The sequence below is a fragment of the Delphinus delphis genome, chromosome 15, assembly GCF_949987515.2.
Source record: "Delphinus delphis chromosome 15, mDelDel1.2, whole genome shotgun sequence".
Classification (NCBI taxonomy): Eukaryota; Metazoa; Chordata; class Mammalia; order Artiodactyla; family Delphinidae; genus Delphinus; species Delphinus delphis.
In genome coordinates, this window is record NC_082697.1 from 10,870,237 (window position 1) to 10,890,314 (window position 20,078).

The following is a 20,078-nucleotide window of genomic DNA, read 5'->3' on the forward strand; positions in this document are numbered from 1 at the left end:
TTTTCCTGGGGAGAGGAGGGAGGAGTCCGTGAAGCCGGGAGGCTGCAAACGTTAGTGGGCTCGTGCACCTTTCTGACTCCATGGCTTCCACCAGAACCTTAGAGGGGTTGAGAAGGAGCCTTTATGGGAAGGTAGGCAGGACTTTACCTGCCCCATAGCGGTGTCTTGAATCTTGGCTGGACTCTTTCCCAGAATGCAGAGCTGCAGCACTTTTCTCTGTTGACAACTGAAGGGTGACATACTCCAGGCAGTGGCTCTGGGCCTTAAGCCGTTCTAACCACCTGCACATTCCCAGGCCCCGGCTCTGTGATTCACACCGAGGGGCGGGTGGGGCCCAGGGCACACGGATGCACCGCAAGACTCCCAACGCGGGCCTGTGGGCCTTAGCTGGAGCACGCCCCACGCAGGCGCAGGGAGGGACACCCACCCACACGCCATCAGAGAGCCTTTAAAGTGACCCGGCCGTGGCCGGCTGAGCAGCGCCAAGGGGGCGGGGTCTCGGGCTCCCCTCACGTCGTGTCTGTGTGTTGCCAGTGTGCCGCAGGCTCCTGGAGCAGGTGGTCAGCTGCGGCGGGCTGCTGCCCGGAGCCGAGCTCCCTGAAGAACAGACCATCACCTGGTTCCAGTTTCACAGCTACCTGCGGAGGCAGAGTGTCTCCGACCTGGAGAAGCACTTCGCTCAGCTCACCAAGGAAGGTAGGGGCTGGGGTGGGGGGCACATGGCCTCAAAGCAACACACTGACGACAAAGGAGTGTCCGTCGTGGAGACCTCTGTCTCGGCTCGGCTCTGGGAAGCCAGTGTTTCAGAATCACTGTGTCTTTCTCCTCCAGCTGCTCTTTCGAGAACCAGATTTAATTAGATTCTACATTCAGCCCACGTAGAAATGAGCTCCCAGGGCAGGAGGCTTTACAAAGCACAGAGCAGAGGTCAGAACTGGACAGGTGGGCTATTGCTGGGCTGGCTGGAGTCCCTGAAGTATGGACCTGGGGTTTATTCATTTTCAGGGTGTATTTGATCCCTTGCTAGAAAGCCTTCCTGGAGATTCCAGGAGGCCCCCTTTGAGACCAATCCAGACTGTCCACTTGGTGATCACACGGGCTTGTCCTGGGATTTGCTTCTCCCTGGCTAATGCACGAGCCACAGCTGTCCAGCCCGGCGCAATCAGAGGGGACCCCGGGCCTCCTTTTTTCTGTCTCTTGTAGTAACACTCTTCGAGGAGCTGCAGTGCGTGGGCCAGGCCAAGACAGTCAGGAAGCTGAAGGGGAAGCAGCTGGGCCAGCTCCAGCCCCTGCCCCAGACCTTGAGGGCCTGGGCGCTGCTCCAGCTGGACGGGACCCCACGGGTGTGCAGGGCGGCCAGTGCTCGCTTGGCCAGCGCAGCCAAGAACAAGAGCTTTCGGGAAAAGGTACGGTGTGGGAGGCGGCAGCCCCTGGCTGCAGGTGTGTGAGTTGGGGGGAGGTGGAGGGAGGTAGGCTTCCTCTCGGAAAAACAGGGAGCAGTGAGTGACTGGGGGCTGCATCTGCGGCCGGTATGTTGATGTAGAGATACTCCAGACATGAACACAGCCTTCTGCAAGCCCTCACCACTGGCAGCAGCCAGCCAGCCCTGGGGAGGGAGCTGGCATTGCCAGGCGATCAGTGGTTAGCAGCATGCCACGTGCTCACCACCTCATTCAGCTCAGTGTTTCTAAAGCACCTTATCTATTCGGTCTCTGAGATGTCATCTGCACGTAGAATGTCTCTTAGAATTCTGACAGTCACCCTCATTTACTTTCAACTAATGTGTGTGGCTGGCTGTTTCGTTGTGCTCGGTTCACTTGAAAACCAAGAGATTGGACCCCTCTGCCTTTTAGGTTCCTGAACACCTGTGACTCTTCTAGATTTCGGGTACCAGCCCCTGTGGTGGGAGAAGGGCAATACTGGGGCCTTGGTCTCGGGCTCACCCAAGTGCCAGGCACATCCCCACTGGCCCCTCCCCCGTGCTTAACAGCCCTTACAACAATTTTGCAAAGCAGTTGCCAGCTTTCTTTTCCAGCTGAACCGACTTGGCCATGGTCATGTGACTGACAGGGCGGGGTCAGAGCTGTGACTGGGGAAGAGTGAGGAAGGGAAGAGATGCTTTTCCTTCTGGCCAAGGCAGCAGCCTCACCGAGGCTCCCTCTGTGTTCACTTCTGCTGTCCCCGCTGGACACTGGGTTTCTCTGATTCAGCATTTTTTTTTTTTTTTTTTTTTTGCGGTATGCGGGCCTCTCACTGTTGTGGCCTCTCCCGCCGCGGAGCACAGGCTCCGGACGCGCAGGCTCGGCGGCCATGGCTCATGGGCCCAGCCGCTCCGCGGCATGTGGGATCTTCCCGGACCGGGGCACGAACCCGTGTCCCCTGCATCGGCAGGCGGGCTCTCAACCACTGCGCCACCAGGGAAGCCCTCTGAGTCAGCTTTTTATCTAGATGGCAGTTTCGGAACGCATTTTGTAAACAGTACTAGAGAAAAAGTGTTTTCTTATGCCGTGACCCTCAGCCCAGGGACCGGCGTTTTTAGATAAATTGAATGCCGTAGCCTACAACTCGACACTGCGCACACCTGCTGTCAGCATTCAGGGGATGAGCCGTGGGCACCGTGGACTTTGCTCTCACCAGCCCCCCGTTCACAGTAACCTCATTTCCTAGGCTTTGCTCTTCTACACCAACGCCCTGACCGAGAACGATGCAAAACTCCAGGAAGCTGCGTGTGTGGCGCTAAAACATCTCAGGGTGAGTTTAACCCGTCCTTGGTGGGGATAGAGGGAAGCCTGCTTGTGGTTAATGCTGAAGTTAGTTCATTTCAAAATGATCCCACTGGGACCGAAAGAAAGAAAATCACTGCCAGTGAAGAAGCACCGTAAAGAGCTGGTTGTAGAGGAACAGCCACCAGCTCCAGCAGCAGAAGCTCTGATGGCAGAGGTCCCTCGGAAACAGTGCCCGTTTGCTCTGGCTTGGTGTGAACAAGCAGGTGGCCCCAGAGACTCACTTTTGAGCTCTTGGATTATATGGTTTAATATCCTCAATGAAAAATGTTCTAAGAGCACAATAAGCTCATTGTAGAAAAAAGAGAGTGTAAAAATACAGCAATGCAAAAATTATCCATCCTAATTCTTGAGCATCTCTGTGCATAAAACTTTTAAAATTTATATGGAATTCTGAATTACTTCCTTGGGCTAGACTTAGTGTTATCCCAGGACCAGAGAATGCATTGATAAATGTTTTTGAGACTCATGATACCACACACCCATTTACACTCCCGAAAGCAGACAGGAGGGGATGCCCGTTTTACCTCAATCTCATCTTCATTTGTAACCCTTATTTAAAAAAAAAATCATTGCCATTCTGCTAGATGAAAAATGGTCCAATACAGACTAAATTCATTCTGGAATGAACCGGCAGGAAATTCTACAAGGACCATCTGGTTATAATCAAATAACCAGTGAGTGTTAGGGTGCCCACTAGGGGGAGCTAAAGTGCACTCTGGTCCTTGGCCCTGGAGGTGATCAGGTGGTCAGCTGTGCCTGAACCAGGTCAGACCTCCTCTCCTGGTCTGACCTGGAGAGCAGGGTTGGGAGAAGAAGACGGGGTAGAATGGTCCAGGAGAAAGCAGGTGTTCTCATTTCCAACACGGGCCTTTCCAAAGGTGTCAGGATTGAAAACATGAGATGCTGCCAGTGGCACTGTGATGAACCTGAGGCCACAGGAGAAACCTGGAAGCCTTCGGAGAAGGAAGGGGCTGAAGCCGCAGAGACCATGCTAGGGCTGGTCCTGCAGGGTTTATAAAAGTGGATACCTGTTCCTTAAAATGCCCCCTAATTGTCCCTTCCCCCAACCTCAAACAGGGCATCGAAAGCATTGATCAGATTGCCCGCCTGTGCCAGTCTGACGTGGAGGCCGTGCGAGCGGCAGCCCGGGAAACCACGCTGTCATTTGGTAACGTACAGCACCCAGCGTTTCGAAGTGCAGTGGGGTTGCTGGGGCCCGTAGAAAGGTTGTGCCAGAGAGGCCACAGCCAGCTCTCAGGTGACGCAAAATAGCACACGGGACGGGCACCGTTAGCAACCTGTTTGACTGCATTTGGCCAAGGCCGGTTTCCTTTATGGCTGAGGTGGCCGTTTACGACCCTTGGGAATGAAAGCCAGATGCGAGGCAGGATTAAGGTTCAGCGGGCTCTGTCTTGGACAAAGGGACGAGGCCCTGGGGTCCACGTGAGCCAGTCCCAAAGGCTCCCCATCCCCTACCCTTTACAGCAGCACCGGAGGCCTAGGCGTCTGGAAGTACTAAGGCCACCTTGGCTCACCAGTGTAGGAAAGAGCGAGGTGGGGAGACAACCCAGTGACAGATGACCTTAATATTTCAGGTGAAAAAGGACGCTTAGCTTTTGAGAAGATGGATAAACTTTGCTCAGAACAAAGAGACGAAGCCTTTGGCCAGGAGGCAGATGTTGAAATCACAATATTTTAAAAAGCCTCAGCTAATGAGCCCAAACCCGGCACCTTTGTTTTTGCTGCTGCCCGGCCTCGACACAGGGAGGGCTTCGGGTGGAGGTACACGGTGTGCTCTCCCAAGAGCGTGAACTGGCCAGAGCTGCTCCCGGACTCTGGGCCAGTTACGAAGCCCCAGGGCACAAGTGGGACTTCTGTACGGGAGCAGAACAAGGGGCTGCACGGCACTTAGAGGGCTGCACTTCAGTCAATCAGCCTTTGGCTTTGAGAATCGGCCTGACCTTCCCCGGGGGCAGAGCCGGGTCAGTGCCAGCCAGCCACGTCACGAAGGGGCCGAGGCCAGGCAGGCGGAGGCCTGGAATCAGCAGGTCAGCTGGCTCAGCACTTCTGGTTCACTAAAGACTGGGACTGAGGAGGCGAGCAGACCGAGCGTCCCTGCTGAGGACAGAACTCGGGTCGTTCCCACAGCATCAGGTGTCACTGTGGGGAGGGCAGAGCCAGGGTTTCGACGGTTCGCCCCCTCAGCCCGAGCTGCAGCCCAAGCGCCACAGGGGAGCCGGCTGGCGGCCTGCTGACCGTGGGCCTTATTTTCACTGTGGTTCAACAGCACAAAGGAAACAAGAACATGCCGTCAGCCGAGAAGTCTTGAGTGCCATTTGCTTTGACCTCACTCATCAGAATGGAATCCATTTTCTGAAGCAAGTCAACTTAGGGTTTATTAAATAAATTGCTTCAGAAGCCATAAGCTAGTTTGAAGAAAGATTTTACTGAACATCATGTTTAAAGAAGGAAAATTAATTTCCTATTTAAGTCTATTAAAAAACCCAGACATGTCCTGGGCTGTTTCTGGGATAAGAATGTAGAGGTACCCTGGGGTCTGGATGTGGTATCAACAATGGCATTGGAAAGCTCTGTAACTTAAACATGCTCATTTACATTTCCTGTATATATTCTGTGCTTTTTGGTTTAACTCAGTATTTATTTGCCTTGTCCATATGTTGTTTTCTGAAATTTCAATTAAAATAACTTTTTATTGGCGTTCCACTCTACCTGAAAAAAGTGGAGGGTAGTGGTTGTTTTCTGGAATATCCTGAGGGAGGAAGCCATCCCTGCTGTCCCTCAGTGCTCTCTTTCCAACGTGACATAGACGCAGGGATAGAGGAGGGCTGCCTCAGGGCAGGGCTGCCCCTTGGACTCTCCACGTGCTCTCTGAGGCTCCCAGAGTCCCCTCTCCTTACAGACACCAGGCGGTGTGGCCCTTCTCTGGCCTTGGGCTCTATCTGACTTCTGCTTAGTTACAAATTTAGTTATTTTTTTCCACATTGGCATTCCTCCTCTTCATGAAAGCTTAGATGTCATTTTCTTTTTTTTTTGGTATCTGAAAACGATTGAGGTGACGACAGTGGGTGTGACACCAGCACCCAGGTCCCCACTGTCCTTGCTGGGTGTTGTGTGGTCACATGACCACAGACGTTGTTTCTGGGTTCCATGGATGTTGCTGAGAGGCCACAGCATAAACAGTTTACTCAGCAGCCAGCTCTGAACAGTCATAAAACCTTGGACATAAGGAAATTCTTGGTAGTATTTCTGCAACGTTGTGCAAGTCTGAAATTATTTCAGAACAAGAAGTTGAAAAATCACTTTGGGGAGACTTACATTTAATTTTGTACACGAAACGAAGACTACACGAATTGTTTATACTTCACTGTTACCTCTCAGTGTCAGTCTCCACTGATGTGTCAGTTCCACATCAAATGTGACTCGGCAGAGGTGCTGAGACATGGCCACCGTTGTGTCTTACAGGCAGCCGGCTAAGGGACACACGTTCTTGAGGTTTGAGCAGTTCTTCAAACAACCTTTATAAATTCATTAAGTTATCCAAGGGCCCTAACACTTGAAAAGGTGAGTTTTGTTGTTGCTGAAATGGGTTGAGGCCTGAGGCGCTGAATAAACACGAGGCAGGGAAAGTGCCCCCAGCCCAGAGGCACCCACGACTCCAGGAGGCCGTTGCCGTCGTAATCCTCAGATGCGGAAAAACTATAACCCCTCTTGACTGACAACATCTGCTTCACATCAGCAGGGATGGAAAGAAAACAGAAGTTGCCCAGCCTGGTTTAGGCCTATTAAGCAAAGAAATGGGAAGCACCCCAAAGCCATGTTCTTTAGAAAAAATTTTTTATTGTTGCAACTAAAATGCAAACCCATCATTTATATGGCAAGTTGGAAAACTGTACAGTTTGACAGTTCTGTGAGGTCACAGAAGACCCTGAGACGCGCCCCCCGCCCCCCATCATGCATCCATGTATACACACACCTGAAAAGGTATCATACCAAAACACCTCGCTTTTTTTTGTTTGTTTTTATTTTTGTAAAAATGGTTTATTCTATGGCCATCGTAAAAAATAATGACCTGATGAGTAAATATTGGCTTAAGGCATATAGCAGAGCAGCTCGCTACTTCTCTAACATACGTGTGACAAGATGGAGAACCATCTGTTTTCCAAGGATAGGAGGTTAAACCAGTATATCCATTTTGAAATGCTACTATATATACACACCAAACTACTACATACATATACAGGACTTAAAATAACAAACAAGCCCAACTCAAAAATGCTTACAGCCTGGCACCTCAGAGTCTTATCCACACCTCACCAAGGCTCTGCGGGGCGATGCCTCAAATGTTCCCACCACAGACTTTCTCTGCACGAGCTTCTAACACGTGAAAGGCAAAATGTGAAAATGCTGGCAGAAGAGCAGCCCGTGAGCTATAGCTGCCTTTTTTTTTTCTTGTTAAAAAAGCCACTTAATGTGGAGGTCTTAAGTTCCCCTCGCAGGAAGAGTCGTGAGCACCATCAGTCCCCAGGGTTCAAGGGCAGGGCAGACGCCTCTCTCAGCAAGGCCCCCGGACCTGAAGGGCCACAGGCTGGCTCGAAGGGACCGTCGTCCAGGCTGTTTCAAGAAGTGTGGTTTCCAACAGTCGCCTTGGTTCCAGATCACGGTCCGCTCAAGAAGAGTGTGAACTTGGCACAGTGGAGGCTGACCCCAAAGGTGTGTGTGTCGTGGGGGACCTGCCTGTCTAAGTGTCCAGAGCGTGAGGTGTGACTATGGCTTCCCACACCCTTGGAATGTCTGAGTTACAGTGGGGCCCAGCTGGACCAGGACAGGCTGGGCCTCACTAGAAGTCACCAGAGTGTCATGCCAGGAATTGGGCAAATATCTGTTACGGGACATCGCTCCGCTGCCGAATGGCAATGATTTCAGCAACGGTCTTAGGAACCAGAGCCACGTAATGCTCAGCTCATGCAAAGGTAGACTGGACTTGTACACGGAGCGCGTCAGTAAGCAGAGATCTAAGGATTTCAAGCACGTGGTATTTGATCGGGACACAAGAAGACTGTACATGCATCCTAATACACACAGGGAGAGTGGTGACTGAGACCGAGGTTCGAGCAGACAACTGGGGAGGGGAGGAACCGGGACAAAGTAATCTCACGCCATGTGTCTTAAATAGCCAAGTGTTCATTATATATTATCCCCTTGTTCTATAAACATAGGCAAACCTCTTCTCGTGTTACCCAATGAAATCACGACTGCTTACAACCGTCCTCCTTCCTAGTACTGGTCTGACGCAGCAGGCTCACGGCAAAGTCCTCCGTTCCCAGCGCTACCTGAGGGTTTATTATTGTACTTTTTGATAAAGCCCTTGGTGCAAGGCTGACATCAAAAAACGTTAACACATTATTGGTTTATGAAGATGCTAGTGCACTGTGGATGCCTTCAGGAGAAAAGACTTAAAAAATAAATATGGAGTGGAGAGGCTCACTACACGCCGTCTCCAGGGAGGGCTGTGGGAAGGATGTCGCTTGCCGCCTGCCAGGGATGCGCCGAGGGGGCACCATGGGAGGCTCGCCCCTCCACCCGCACAGGCTGCCATGCTCTGCGCCACCAGCCCAGCGCCCTCTGTGCCCTCCTCAAAAAATGGGTTGTGGGTCTGGTATTCAGAGGAAGGCGAGGGGGAGAAAAGTAGCAGGATGGAGGTGAGGCCAATCGCCTGGGGAGGGGGGCTTTAGTGCAGAACCGACGTCCGTCGGGGCGCGGAGGGCTACGCTGTCCAACGGCCCTCGCCTACGCCGGCTGCCTGCTAGGCGGCTGCGGGCTCTACGGGCAGGGGCGGACCGTGGGTGGAGGCAGGTCAGATTGTGTGTGGCTGTCGAGCAGGAACTAGGACGAAACCAAACGCTTTCAGAGGAGCCCGGCCCTGCCCCCGCAGAGCTGCGGACTCATGCAACACCTCGGCCGCCCGGGCCACTCCAGCCCCCGTGAAGGGGGTTTTGGTTATTATTATTATTTTTTACAACAGCTCCCCCTTCCCAAAATCACCCCCGAGGAAAAAGCTGTCTGCACGTTACTAAACCATCGGATGCGCTCAAAGGTGGTTGCTTAGAAAGAGGTAAAATACTTAAAATCATTAAAAGAAAAAACAGAAGTCTCGTGAGGTGATTTCCACGACCAGAGATTTGAGGCTAATCCTCACTCTTCTCCGTAACTTTAACGGCAACACATTCTAACGTGTGGATTTCTACTGAAATGGCATTTATGTTCCAAGCAAAGTGGAAACTGCTCCTTCTGGATCTCAATGGCTGGGTGAAAAGCCGGTGGCCACCCTGTGGTGACCTCTGACCCTGAGGCAGGGGCCCTGAGGAACCCTGTTTATGGGGATGGAGCAATGGGGGCAGGACGTGCGCAAGACGGCTGTAACGAGAGGGGGCCGGTGGAGGAGCGGACAACGGGAAGCCAGTGGGACACCCTGAGCAAAAGCAGAAGCCGGGTTCTGTTTTCTAGAGACGGCCTTTTGTTGTTTTTCTTCTTAAAACGGGAAAGCTCGCAGGCACTGTCCCGGCTCAGTGCGCGCTCAGCAGAGGAAGTGCCTGAGCGAGACGATGTCCGAAACCCTCAAACCCTCTCCTCCAAAGGACTTTACATTCGCAAAAGTGTGGGAGTCTTTCCCTGGGAAATCAAATAAAAATTGTGTATCTGGTTACACCACCTAAGGGTACAAGAAAGTTTCGTAAGTGCCTAGTCTTTTTTTTTTTCCCAGAAATAACAAAAAGCTGCTTTTTATAAAGGTTAAAAACAACAATGTGTTGTAATTCTATTACTTTTTTTTCAAAAACAAATGAACAAAAAAAGAAAAAAGAAAAAAGAGAGAGAGACGTATTTGGCATTTTGTCTACTTACTCCTGAATAGGTTAAGGCCCTGAGATTAGACTCTTCTATTCTTGGGACCACAGGGCTCCTTAAGACCCTGGTGCATCAATCCTCAATTCTCTCTCGTTAGCCCTTCACAGTCCCAGACTTTGAAAACCTTTGATCTGTTTCTTCTGAGGCTGGCTCAGAGGCTCCCGCAGCACTGAGCGCTACCGCCGGGCTGGCGGCCAGGGCTTGCCGTACACGCGGTCTGGCCAGCACGTCCGTCAGTGAAAACATACCCTGTAGCAGAGGTACGCGCCGGCTGTGAGGACCGTGGCCACGCACACGTTGACCAGGAAGGGCTTCCAGTGAGTCGGCGCCTGGTCCTGCTCCTCCTTGGGCAGCGATGGCTCCCCCTGGGCGGGACCTGCCCCCGCTACCCGCCTCCGGACTTCAGTGTCTTGACTCGCGCTGAGGAATGAGGGGGGCAGAGGCGGGTTACTCACTCGGGAAAACAATGGCAAGGATGCTATTACTCCCGGAGGAATTCTAGGAAAAAATGAGCCACGTGGAAGCAGAGCCTGCTGATGCTGACACTGGCCAGAGGCCCGCCTGTCACCGCCTCCCTCCCAGGGCCCGACAGCAGGGCCAGGGTGGGGTTCCGGAGACCCGCGGACTCCTCAGTGACGCGGCTGGGTAAGGGTCTGAGGAGCAGTACAGCCCCTGGGGCCGCTTGTGGAATGTTCCCCTTCAGATCAGGGAAGGTAACAGTGCGACCACAGGCTTCCACTCCCTCCCCGGGGCCTGACAGACGTGGACACACAGAGGCCTTTGTTGCTGCTGACATGCGAACACCACACATCTGCAGTGCTGACCCTCTGCCCTCCCCGCTGCACGCCCAGCCAGTCCTGCCAGCAGGCCCACTTCCCAGGTGTCCCGTGTGCAGTCAGTTGACTACCTTGCTGGGGGCAAGCCAGAGCCACCCTGTAGGGCTGTCCCAGGACAGGCGAGCAGAGGCTGTGGGCCTGGGTGCAGCCAGACCCTGCCTCTCCCCTCCCCACCTCTCCCAGGCCGTTGCCCTCCCACCCTTGCGTCCATCGAGGCGGCCCTGGCCACAGGAAGTCCTGCCTCCCACAGGCCTCTCCATGGCCCTGCTGCCCCAGCAGCCTCCCGCGTGACTGGCAGGACCATCCGGGGGCACCGCCTCCCCAGGAGACAGGAGGAGGCTGCACGAAGCACCCTTCTCGGCGCCCACCCGGTGAGGCCCCAGCCGCAGGGCTGAGGCCTGTGTGCACGTGGGCTCCCCGCCCTCCCCGGTGCCCAGAGGCGCATAGGTTCTTGGTCCCACTCCATTCTTTTCCTGGAATTCTCTGGCTTTCAGCTTCCCAAATCCACACTTCCCTGCTCACCACCTTCACCCACAGAATGTGAAAGGCAGCTTTCTCTCCACTGTCTTCATGAATAAAGAAACAGGACCAATGACACAAATTTGACCCAAGTCACGTGCCAGCTCCCATCCCTCTCATCCTCGGCCCTCGGCGAGCCCTCAAAGGGAGCACGCCAGCCCCCCCTGAGAGTGTCAAAAGAGGCCCTGGGAACCGGGGCACAGTCGCACTTGTTCAGCACCTGCTCTGGGAGGCCCCGCTGGACAAGTGTCTCTCGAGCCCCAGAACCGGACCCGGTGTTCCTGTGATGAGGGCCAGTTGCACAAAAGGCCCTGGGGAGTAGGTTCATGGGCCAGGACTGGGACCTGGACACCAGCATTTAGCAAAGTGCCCGGGGAAGATTTTGATGATCAGTTTAGCCAGAGGCCCCGGTGGGGCACACACTGTGTGTGACCTGCTTTCTCATGCATGACCGTTCCAGTGTCCGGCCGTAACAATACACCCTGATCCCATTCTTTAATAGCTGCAGAATATCCAACACAGGGAGAAAGCACGACTTATCTAATCCCTGGATACACAATCAGCTCATCTCTAGATTTTCACCATTAGAAATAATGCCACCACGAACACCTCGACCTGTACATCTCTGCACACCTGCTTGAGAACTCCTGCTGGCCGAGTTTCTAGGTGTAGACAAACGTGGGGTCAAAGTGTGCACTAATCTTAAACTGCCCTCCAAAACTGCAGGCACCAAGGGCACTGCCTCCACGGTCTCAGGCTCGGGCTAACCCCCGTTCATCCTTCAAGCTTGTGCACAATGCCACCTCCTGCTGGCAGCCTTCCTTGACCACCCAGGGAAGGTTGGGTGTCTCCTCTCTAAGGCTGACCCCCTCAGCGTGCACCTCCATCACACCCCTGTCCATGGGCCACCACCACAATCTACTGCTCCCTTGCCAGTAAGATGGTCTAGAACACAGACCAGGGGCTCCAGTCTAGTTATCTCGGGGTTTCACATGCATCAGTAGGTGCTCAGTAATCTTTGTCAAACTGTAAGGAAGCAAAACGGCAATCAACTCAATCAAGACCACATGAAAAGGGGGACTTCCCTGGTGGTCCAGTGGTAAAGAATCCGCCTTACAATGCAGGGGATGCGGGTTCGATCCCTGGTGAGGCAGCTAAGATCCGACATGCTGCGGGGCAACTAAGCCCACACGCCACAACTACTGAGCTCGCGCACCTCAACTAGAGCCCGCGTGCCCTGGAGCCTGCGCGCCAGAACTAGAGAAGAGGAAACCCGCACGCCACAACTAGAGAGGAGCCCGCACACGTCAACGAGGATCCCACGTGCCACAACTAAGACCCAATGCAGCCAAAAATAAATAAACAATAAACAAATCTTAAAAAAAAAAGACTACATGAAAAGGTTAAGTACCCCAAGACCATTCTGGGGGCTGAAGGTACGTGGTCAAGCCTGGATATCAGTTTCAGGACTGGCCTGAAGTCCAGGGCAGGTTTCTGTCTTTGTCGCTGTCATCACCGGGCTGGAAGACCTGACTCAGTCGCACCAGACCCCTGATTCCAACAAGCACCACCAGGTGGTGCTAGATCCCCGCTAAAGCAGTCACTTCCCTGGGCCAACCTGTGGCTCAGTCAGAGGCTCCTCCAGCTGGGGGAGGAGCAGGGACGGTCCAGGGGCCTGTTCCTCAAGAACACAGAAGCACCGTTTGCCAAGAGGAGGCTGGGTCCACAGGGTTTCAATATCAATATGTATTTCTGGAACAGAAGGCCATTTCCCCTCACCCCCAGCAAGCCAGGACCCTCTCACATTACCTTTCCAGGCTGCAGGGGGCGGTTAAGAGGGTTCTGGTTTCTTCCTTGACGGGCCCGTCTTCTTTAACCTCCTCAGTCTCAGCTGTCACCCACTGGTGGTTTGCGAAGAACTCCTTGCACTTCCCATTGTGTGGCTCCAGGATTCGTTTGGGAGGCCGGGGAGGTGGGGGGATGTGCTCGGGTGGAGGCTCCAGGTCCTCGTGGGAGAGCTCTTTCCATTGTTCCTTGAAAAAGCAGCAAGAGGAAGTCCCGTGAGATTTCACGTTTGGCTGATCTGTCAGGAAACCTGCTCCCCTTTAAGTGAGCACTTCAAAGGCAGAAATTGGAACATGGTGAAACCTTCCACAACTTTTTAGCTATTTAAACACGAAGCCCAGCTATTTCCTCTGACCCAGGATACTGTTTCAACGTTTACAATGAACAGCCTCCTTCTTTACAGGCAAAAATTTAAAACCCACACACCTGGATTAAAGCAAAAGCACTGCTGACCTGTACTGAAGAGTCTCCCATGATGAACTTGGCGCCTTCGATCACAGCCAGGTAGGAGAAACGGAGCTGGTCTGCTGTCTGGATCAGTCCCATCCGAAATTTCCGCATTTCTAACAGAACTTTCTTGATATCAACAGAAGAAGGGTCTTTCCTTTTGTCCATCTGAAAGCCAGAGAGGAGACACAGCTCAGTGAGGTCCAAGCCTCAAGTACAACGTGACTGTATATGTCCTGGAGCGTGCCAGTTCCTATTCAGGAAAAGTCATAGCGAGGAAGGCAGAATTCTAGAAAATGTGGCAAAATTGGGACCATTTGAGCACAGGGGCAAAATGAGAGGGAAGGGGATTCTCTGGATCTTCCGCATTAAAATTAAGGGCCTCCCTTCAAATGAAGCTATTTAGGGTAAAGCTCCTTTCATGGGAAGGAAGCTATTAAAAAGTGAAGATCAAAGCTAGTTTATAGCAGAGACAGTTAACAGAGAAGCTGTGGCTGGGCCAGACTGGAGGTTAAAATGTGCTCCCTTCTCTTCTCGGGGTATTTAAGGGCCTTCTTACCAGCAAGAGGCAGGTGTCAGCCAGACAGAAGGTCCCCGATCTGCCGATGCCAGCACTGCAGTGCACCACAATGGGGCCGTACTCCATGCTGAGCGACCCCGACTCGCGGACTTTGAAAAGAAAGTTCAGAAACGAGGCTGGAGATTCAGGGACTCCAAAGTCAGGCCACGTGGTATAATGGAAATGTAAGATCTCTCGAGTTTCTTGAGACTGGAAGAGAAATATACTCATGACGATTCTAAGAGAATCACCTGTACAGAAATCATTAATTCCAAGTAAGCATGAAGTGCCTTTCCACCCACCTAACTCCAAGAGTAGCCTTAATTCTCAGATTTTTCTCCCCGGGTCCACAAACCCAGTGAACAAATACCAAGCCCCGAGTGGACCCCAGGTTGCTCCTGCTTCAACTGCCCCTCCTTTAGGATGGAACAGTCTTGCCCACAAGAGCCCTTGTCTCCAATGTTCCTCTCACTTCTGCCGTCTTCATGATTACAACCGATTTCTATCCGCCCCACAAGTCAAAATGATGCTTCGCTGCCACCCACAGCAATCTTGTCATCAAAGGCCTCGGGGTTTCACATGAAAGAGTGGAAATGTAACTGCACGTGTGGGGCACCAGCTCTGGGAAACTCGGGGCTTTCCTTACAGAACTATCTGGATGCCTCAGAGAATTGTCATTTTACAGAAAAAAGTTACCAACTCAGTCTCCAAAGACAGGAGGCTGCCACGTGTGGCTCAATATCCAGCTGAACAGATGGTCCACGATGAGGAGGAGGATGCTGACAAGACCAGCTGCACTGGCCCCACAAGCGGAGCGCTTACCGTGTTCCAGTGTGGGCACGAGAGCTCACTGGGTTCTCACAGCAATCCCTCGAGGCACGTAGTCCCGTTACTCCCATTTTCCAGATTAGAAGACTGAGGCTTGGCAGCTAACCCTCCATTAAGTGGGGGAGCAGGAGTTTAAATCTAAGCTTGGTTGACTCCAGAGCCCACTGCAGGAACTCTTGAAAGGAGGAGGACCCTGGCCCTTGTCTCCTAGCCCAATCTGCTAGGAAAGAACGGCCTCTGGTGCTGTTTCCAGCTCCGCTCCTTCCTCTGAGCCTCTGAGACTCCACTCCCAGGGTGGACAACTGGTCGCCAGGAGCAATGATCAAAATGTAGTCCTTGCTGAGGAGAGCACCCAAGATTATACTAAGGCAAGAGCCCACAGTAATGGGAGCCAGTCACAGGGGAAGTAAGGCCTGCAGACAGGAACCACCCCAGCTGCGCAGCGCCAAGGGCCAAGCCAGTGCCTAGGTTACCTGGACAGCAGCTGATGGTGAAACACTTTGGGCCAAAGACCCGCTGACTGACAATGTCTCCCTTCGTTTGGCAAATGTCCATAACGTGCCTCCCGTGTGCCCGGCATGATGAGGTAATGACCCCGCGCCCTGCCCTCCCAATGCTCACAGCTTAGTTACAGCAACCTTCCCTGACCCTAGTGTGATGAAAACGTGTGAAAAGGACCCACAAAAACAGCAAGGACCTAACATCAGCAGAGAACACACACGTGTCGCCCTGCACCAGCTATTACACACACTGGTATCTTTCTGCAGAACTGGAAAAAAATCTGCTTATGACATTAGGATAACTTATAGAACCACACCAAACAATTCCATACTTTCCTCCCTAGAAAATGATCTCCTTATATCCTTTAATGGCTTAAAAGAGAAATGTGTCTTCTATTTATTTTGGAACAGAAAAGCACTTAAAAATAGATTTTTTAAAAAATGGAATAAGAAGGGCTTCCCTGGTGGCGCAGTGGTTGAGAGTCCACCTGCCAATGCAGGGGACGCGGGTTCGTGCCCCGGTCCGGGAAGATCCCGCATGCCGCAGAGCAGCTGGGCCCGTAAAGCCATGGCCGCTGAGCTTGCGCGTCCGGAGCCTGTGCTCTGCAATGGGAGAGGCCGCAACAGTGAGAGGCCCGCGTACCGCAAAAAAAAAGGAATAAGAAAACATGCCAAAAGCAAGTTCCTTCTTTTAATTCTTAAAAAGGTGTGGGTTACCTTCTGTTTACTCCCTCCCTCACGGCTGCCCACCTCTTTCTCAAGGAATTCATTCCAAACGTGTGCTCGGCCAGGTACACGTCTGACAAAAGACTTTTTCAAAACCACGTCTGTTTGGAGCAAACAGATCTCCCCCAAACCTCCAAGCTGCTGCCTCTGCTCTGCCACGCAAACAGCACAAACCTCTTCTGCTCTGTCCAAATTCTGTTTCCCTCATGAAGCAAAGGAAATTTTCTCAAGAGTTTGCCGGAAGTCACTTGCAATGTCAGGCTTGCAAACGCTCAAAAGCATTAAAAAAGTCTACCACGTAATCCTCCAGGCACATACCAATCCACCGCCAACATTATTGCTGAAAATCCTCCGTATCAAACCCCTCCATAAATCACACCCCGAGAGCCTGCATGCGGCTATGGCCGGGCTTGGGGCTCCAGCGCTAGTGCACAGGGGGCGGCAGGGGGACCTGGACCCACTGCGCAGCTGCATTCCTCCAGAGCCACGGGATTTTAACCTCTTCTCCACTTCCAGTCACCTGCGTAAGTTCTCGATCTTACTTCGACTATTAATCCCAACCCAGGCGTCACGGTGACTATAAAGCAGTAAACTGAAAACTAAGATGCAAATAGAATCCAGGGGCAGATTCCTCCTCTTCAGCCCCGGCCCGCAAGCCCTAACACCAGTCCCACCGCCCCCAGATAAATCCACGTTCCTTCGACCCCACAGAACCTGTGAACCCTTCCCGGCACGTGCTCTGAGCCTATGCTGCTCTCACGCTGCACACGGACCACCTTCTGGAAGGCTTTCAAAAACCCTATCTGACAGGGGGGCAGACATAGACGCAGTGAGAACGGTGCCCTTTGCCTGAAGTCTGACAATTTGATATGCTGGGGCCAGGAATCAACCCCAGGCAGTCTGATTCCAGGAGGCAGTGGCTGACCGTGTTTGAGGGTGTCCCCAGGAGCTGCCGTCAGCTCCCTTCCACTGTGCCCACTACAAGCATGGTTCCCCAGAGTGATGGCTCCGGGCGAACCACTCAGCCTCCCCGAGGGCAGGGTCTTCCGTGATGCCGCTTCTAGCACACTGCCCAGACATATTCCAAGACCATCATTTAATGATAGCTGGCAGGTGGTGTTACAAATTCTCCCCACACATGGGCTTCCCTGGTGGTGCAGTGGTTAACAATCCGCCTGCCAAGGCAGGGGACACGGGTTTGAGCCCTGGTCCGGGAAGATCCCACATGCTGTGGAGCAACTAAGCCCGTGTGCCACAACTACTGAGCCCACGTGCCACAACTACTGAGCCTGTGCTCTGGAGCCCACGAGTCACAACTACTGAAGCCCGCGCACCTAGTGCCCATGCTCTGCAACGAAGAGCAGCCTCCGCTCGCCGCAACTAGAGAAAGCCCGCGCACAGCAATGAAGACCCAACGCAGCCAAAAATAAAATAAATGAGATAAATAAATTTATTAAAATTAATTAATTAATTAATTCTCCCCACACAAACAAGCCCAAGACTTCATCTAGAAAACTTTCACTGACTATGAACTGGGAGTCAGCCCTGGAGGGCCCTTCTTCCCTCACTTCAGACTAAAGAGACTGTGGACCACAAGAGAGGCCCACGTGCTCTGCCATCACTTTAGTCCCTCTGCAGTTGCAAAGGCAGGAGCAGGAACAGGTAAGGTTTAGGTCAGAACTCCCTTTTCCCTAAGAACTGGTGTTAACTAGTGTTGGGAGAGAGCTCTGTGGGGAAGGAAGCAGGTGAGACCCGCCCCCAGGCACCTCTCGTCACCTGGTAAGTAAGCAGGTAAGCTCTACTCACCATAGTGCTAAAACTACTTCTTGCTCAGAGCACAGAAAACCACTGGCATAAACAACTGGTGTTCAGTAGTATCACCCAAGTGAAAAGACATCTCAACCAGTAACTGTCTGAAGTACTTAAGCGCATGCCATACTCACTGTGAGGTTTTCCAATTCTAGTTGTCGTACTGTGTAATATGACTTAATATCTTCAGAGATCAATGTCAATTTCAAATTTGTGTCTTCAAAGATCATTTCTTCTTCTTCTTTTTGTGGCCAGTACTGTGCACATTTTAACTAGGGGAGAAAATAACATTGAACTATTGTGAGCAACTGACAGTCTTCCTATGGAGGTTTGAAGTACCGTCCACGAGCTTTATGATAACCCAAAGACCCAGGGTTTTCTGACCTTGGAGGTCGCCATCAATGTAACCTGCCTGCCTCCAGAGGAGATGGGGAGGGGGTCTGTGAAGATCTAGACCAGGACTAGTCAGGCAGACAGGACTTGCACTTCCAAACCCAGCTGCCCCGGTTTTCCACACAGCGAAGTGTTCCAGGGGTCTGATCCTCTCCCTATCACCCATGAAGGAAGCCAGATGGCACACAAGGTTTAGTCTCTCATGAACTACTTTATGTAGCCATTTCAAAGGTTATCAAGACCCTGATGGGTGCTCTCGGCATAGCGCAGACTCCCTACCCTGGGGACGATAACCAAGGCTAGAAGAGACCACATGAAACACCGTAAAAAGCTTGAAGGGCTGTAATCAAATGCAAACCAGAATCGAGAAGGTTTGCAGAGGGGTCCTCCAAGGCTGGGGATCACCCACTGCCCCACCCCACCCTTTCATTCTGGTTCGGTTCAGTTCAGAAAAATCCCTTGTTGTAGTTTAAAAATTTTAGAAACTACTTGATGCTCTTGATTTAAACGTAGCTCATTAACATTTTCCTTAAAGCAAGCAAACTCCCGAAGATTTGGTTTCATTTAGAGTTCAAGAAAGAAAATCTGAGTCAAATTTAGTGGCATGCTTTGCTTGAGCCAAGTGTCTACGCCAGACATTTCTGGTTGCTGATGACTGTTCTGGATTAAAACAGCAGGTAGATGGGGGCTAAGCTGCCAGGTCCATAAGCCAGAGGAACCGACATATGTCCCCAGACAGAGGGACCCTCAAAGATGGTATGACTTTCAGCAAATGAAATATCAGTGTGTGTAAACAGCTCTTTGGGAAATGGTACAAGTTCAAGACCCTTATAATTCAACATGCATTGACTCAGAGGAGCCAGGAGGCTCTTGAAGAGGCTGAAGACAGAACAACAAAAGCCCATCGGTCCTGCTTTAATGAAAACCAAAGCAACAGAAAAAAGGGAGGGAAACAAATTAAGAAACACCACACTGAGATGCCAACACAGCATCAAACTTTATGGTTTCCGAACAGAAGGCCAATAAGAGCCTGGACACTGGCCTGTTTTAAAGTTTTGGCCAGTTTCACCCTCCCTGCACCAATGGTGAGCGCCAAAGATGAACCCCTGGAACAGAGCCCATCTGTCAGCACCAAAGAGATCCTGCCACTCAGGACACAGAAGCATCAATGGCATGGCACGATCCCATGCTTAGCCAAAGTGGGTGAGGCAGATGACAGCAAGACTTCAGGAGACTTCAAGACTTAAAGGATGCATTCATTCCCACACTTCAAATCATTAGACCTGTGTAATGCCTTGAGACTCCAGAAACAGACTGCCCTGGTAGGTCCAAAACCACGTGTGCTGGAGTGGGCACCCAATTCAGTGAGCAGACCAAGAGTAAAGCAAAGAAGCAGAAATGCAGAATGGCGAGCTGCTACCAAAGAAGAGGCCAATGTTTTCATGCCTCATGGGCAGGAAAGGCAAGTCTTTTCAACCTCACGTCCACACAGCAAGCAATCACTTTCAAAAGCAAATATAAAGCCTTACAAATCTCTGTAATCTGGGTAAAGAGCAAGACTTTGGAACTCTACAGCTGAGGAATTCTGGCACACACTAAGTGTCAATACTTATTTAAAAAACAGGAGTTCTTAAAAGAACTCTTAGGCATCTATAGCAACATGCCACGGTCTGCTGTCATTTCCTGTAGAAATTTTTATTGTAAACATATGCAACAAAACAAAACAAAATAAGCACAATATCAACTACTTCCTGTTATCCTGTTTAGTTGATACATAGTGACCGGAAAAGGCGATTTATTTTATTAGAAAGCAGTCCTTCTTCAGGGTTAAAATTGAGGCATGTTTTGGGTTGGCACCAAACAGCCACATGGCAGTGCCAAAGTACTGGCATCTGTCATACCTGCT

At 51.8% G+C, this 20,078-nt stretch overlaps 2 protein-coding genes across 5 annotated transcripts in view; one reads left to right on the forward strand and one right to left on the reverse strand.

Annotated features, from left to right (window-relative positions):
- RIPOR3 (RIPOR family member 3) overlaps window positions 1–5,510 on the forward strand; it is a 72,628-nt gene extending 67,118 nt beyond the window's left edge. For both annotated transcript variants that reach the window (XM_060033411.1, XM_060033410.1), the window contains 5 exons: window positions 535–696; window positions 1,204–1,406; window positions 2,668–2,751; window positions 3,864–3,954; window positions 4,382–5,510. In XM_060033411.1, the coding sequence (XP_059889394.1) occupies window positions 535–696; window positions 1,204–1,406; window positions 2,668–2,751; window positions 3,864–3,954; window positions 4,382–4,485 (644 nt within the window). In that variant the 3' untranslated portion in view covers window positions 4,486–5,510. The remainder of the gene's footprint in view (window positions 1–534; window positions 697–1,203; window positions 1,407–2,667; window positions 2,752–3,863; window positions 3,955–4,381) is intronic.
- Window positions 5,511–8,124: 2,614 nt separating this feature from the next.
- The window catches only part of PTPN1 (protein tyrosine phosphatase non-receptor type 1), a 66,766-nt gene continuing 54,812 nt past the window's right edge, over window positions 8,125–20,078 (reverse strand). For all 3 annotated transcript variants that reach the window (XM_060033412.1, XM_060033413.1, XM_060033414.1), the window contains exons 5-9: window positions 17,914–18,051; window positions 13,917–14,126; window positions 13,364–13,525; window positions 12,875–13,098; window positions 8,125–10,130 (exon numbers count right to left, since the gene is read on the reverse strand). In XM_060033412.1, the coding sequence (XP_059889395.1) occupies window positions 9,944–10,130; window positions 12,875–13,098; window positions 13,364–13,525; window positions 13,917–14,126; window positions 17,914–18,051 (921 nt within the window). In that variant the 3' untranslated portion in view covers window positions 8,125–9,943. The remainder of the gene's footprint in view (window positions 10,131–12,874; window positions 13,099–13,363; window positions 13,526–13,916; window positions 14,127–17,913; window positions 18,052–20,078) is intronic.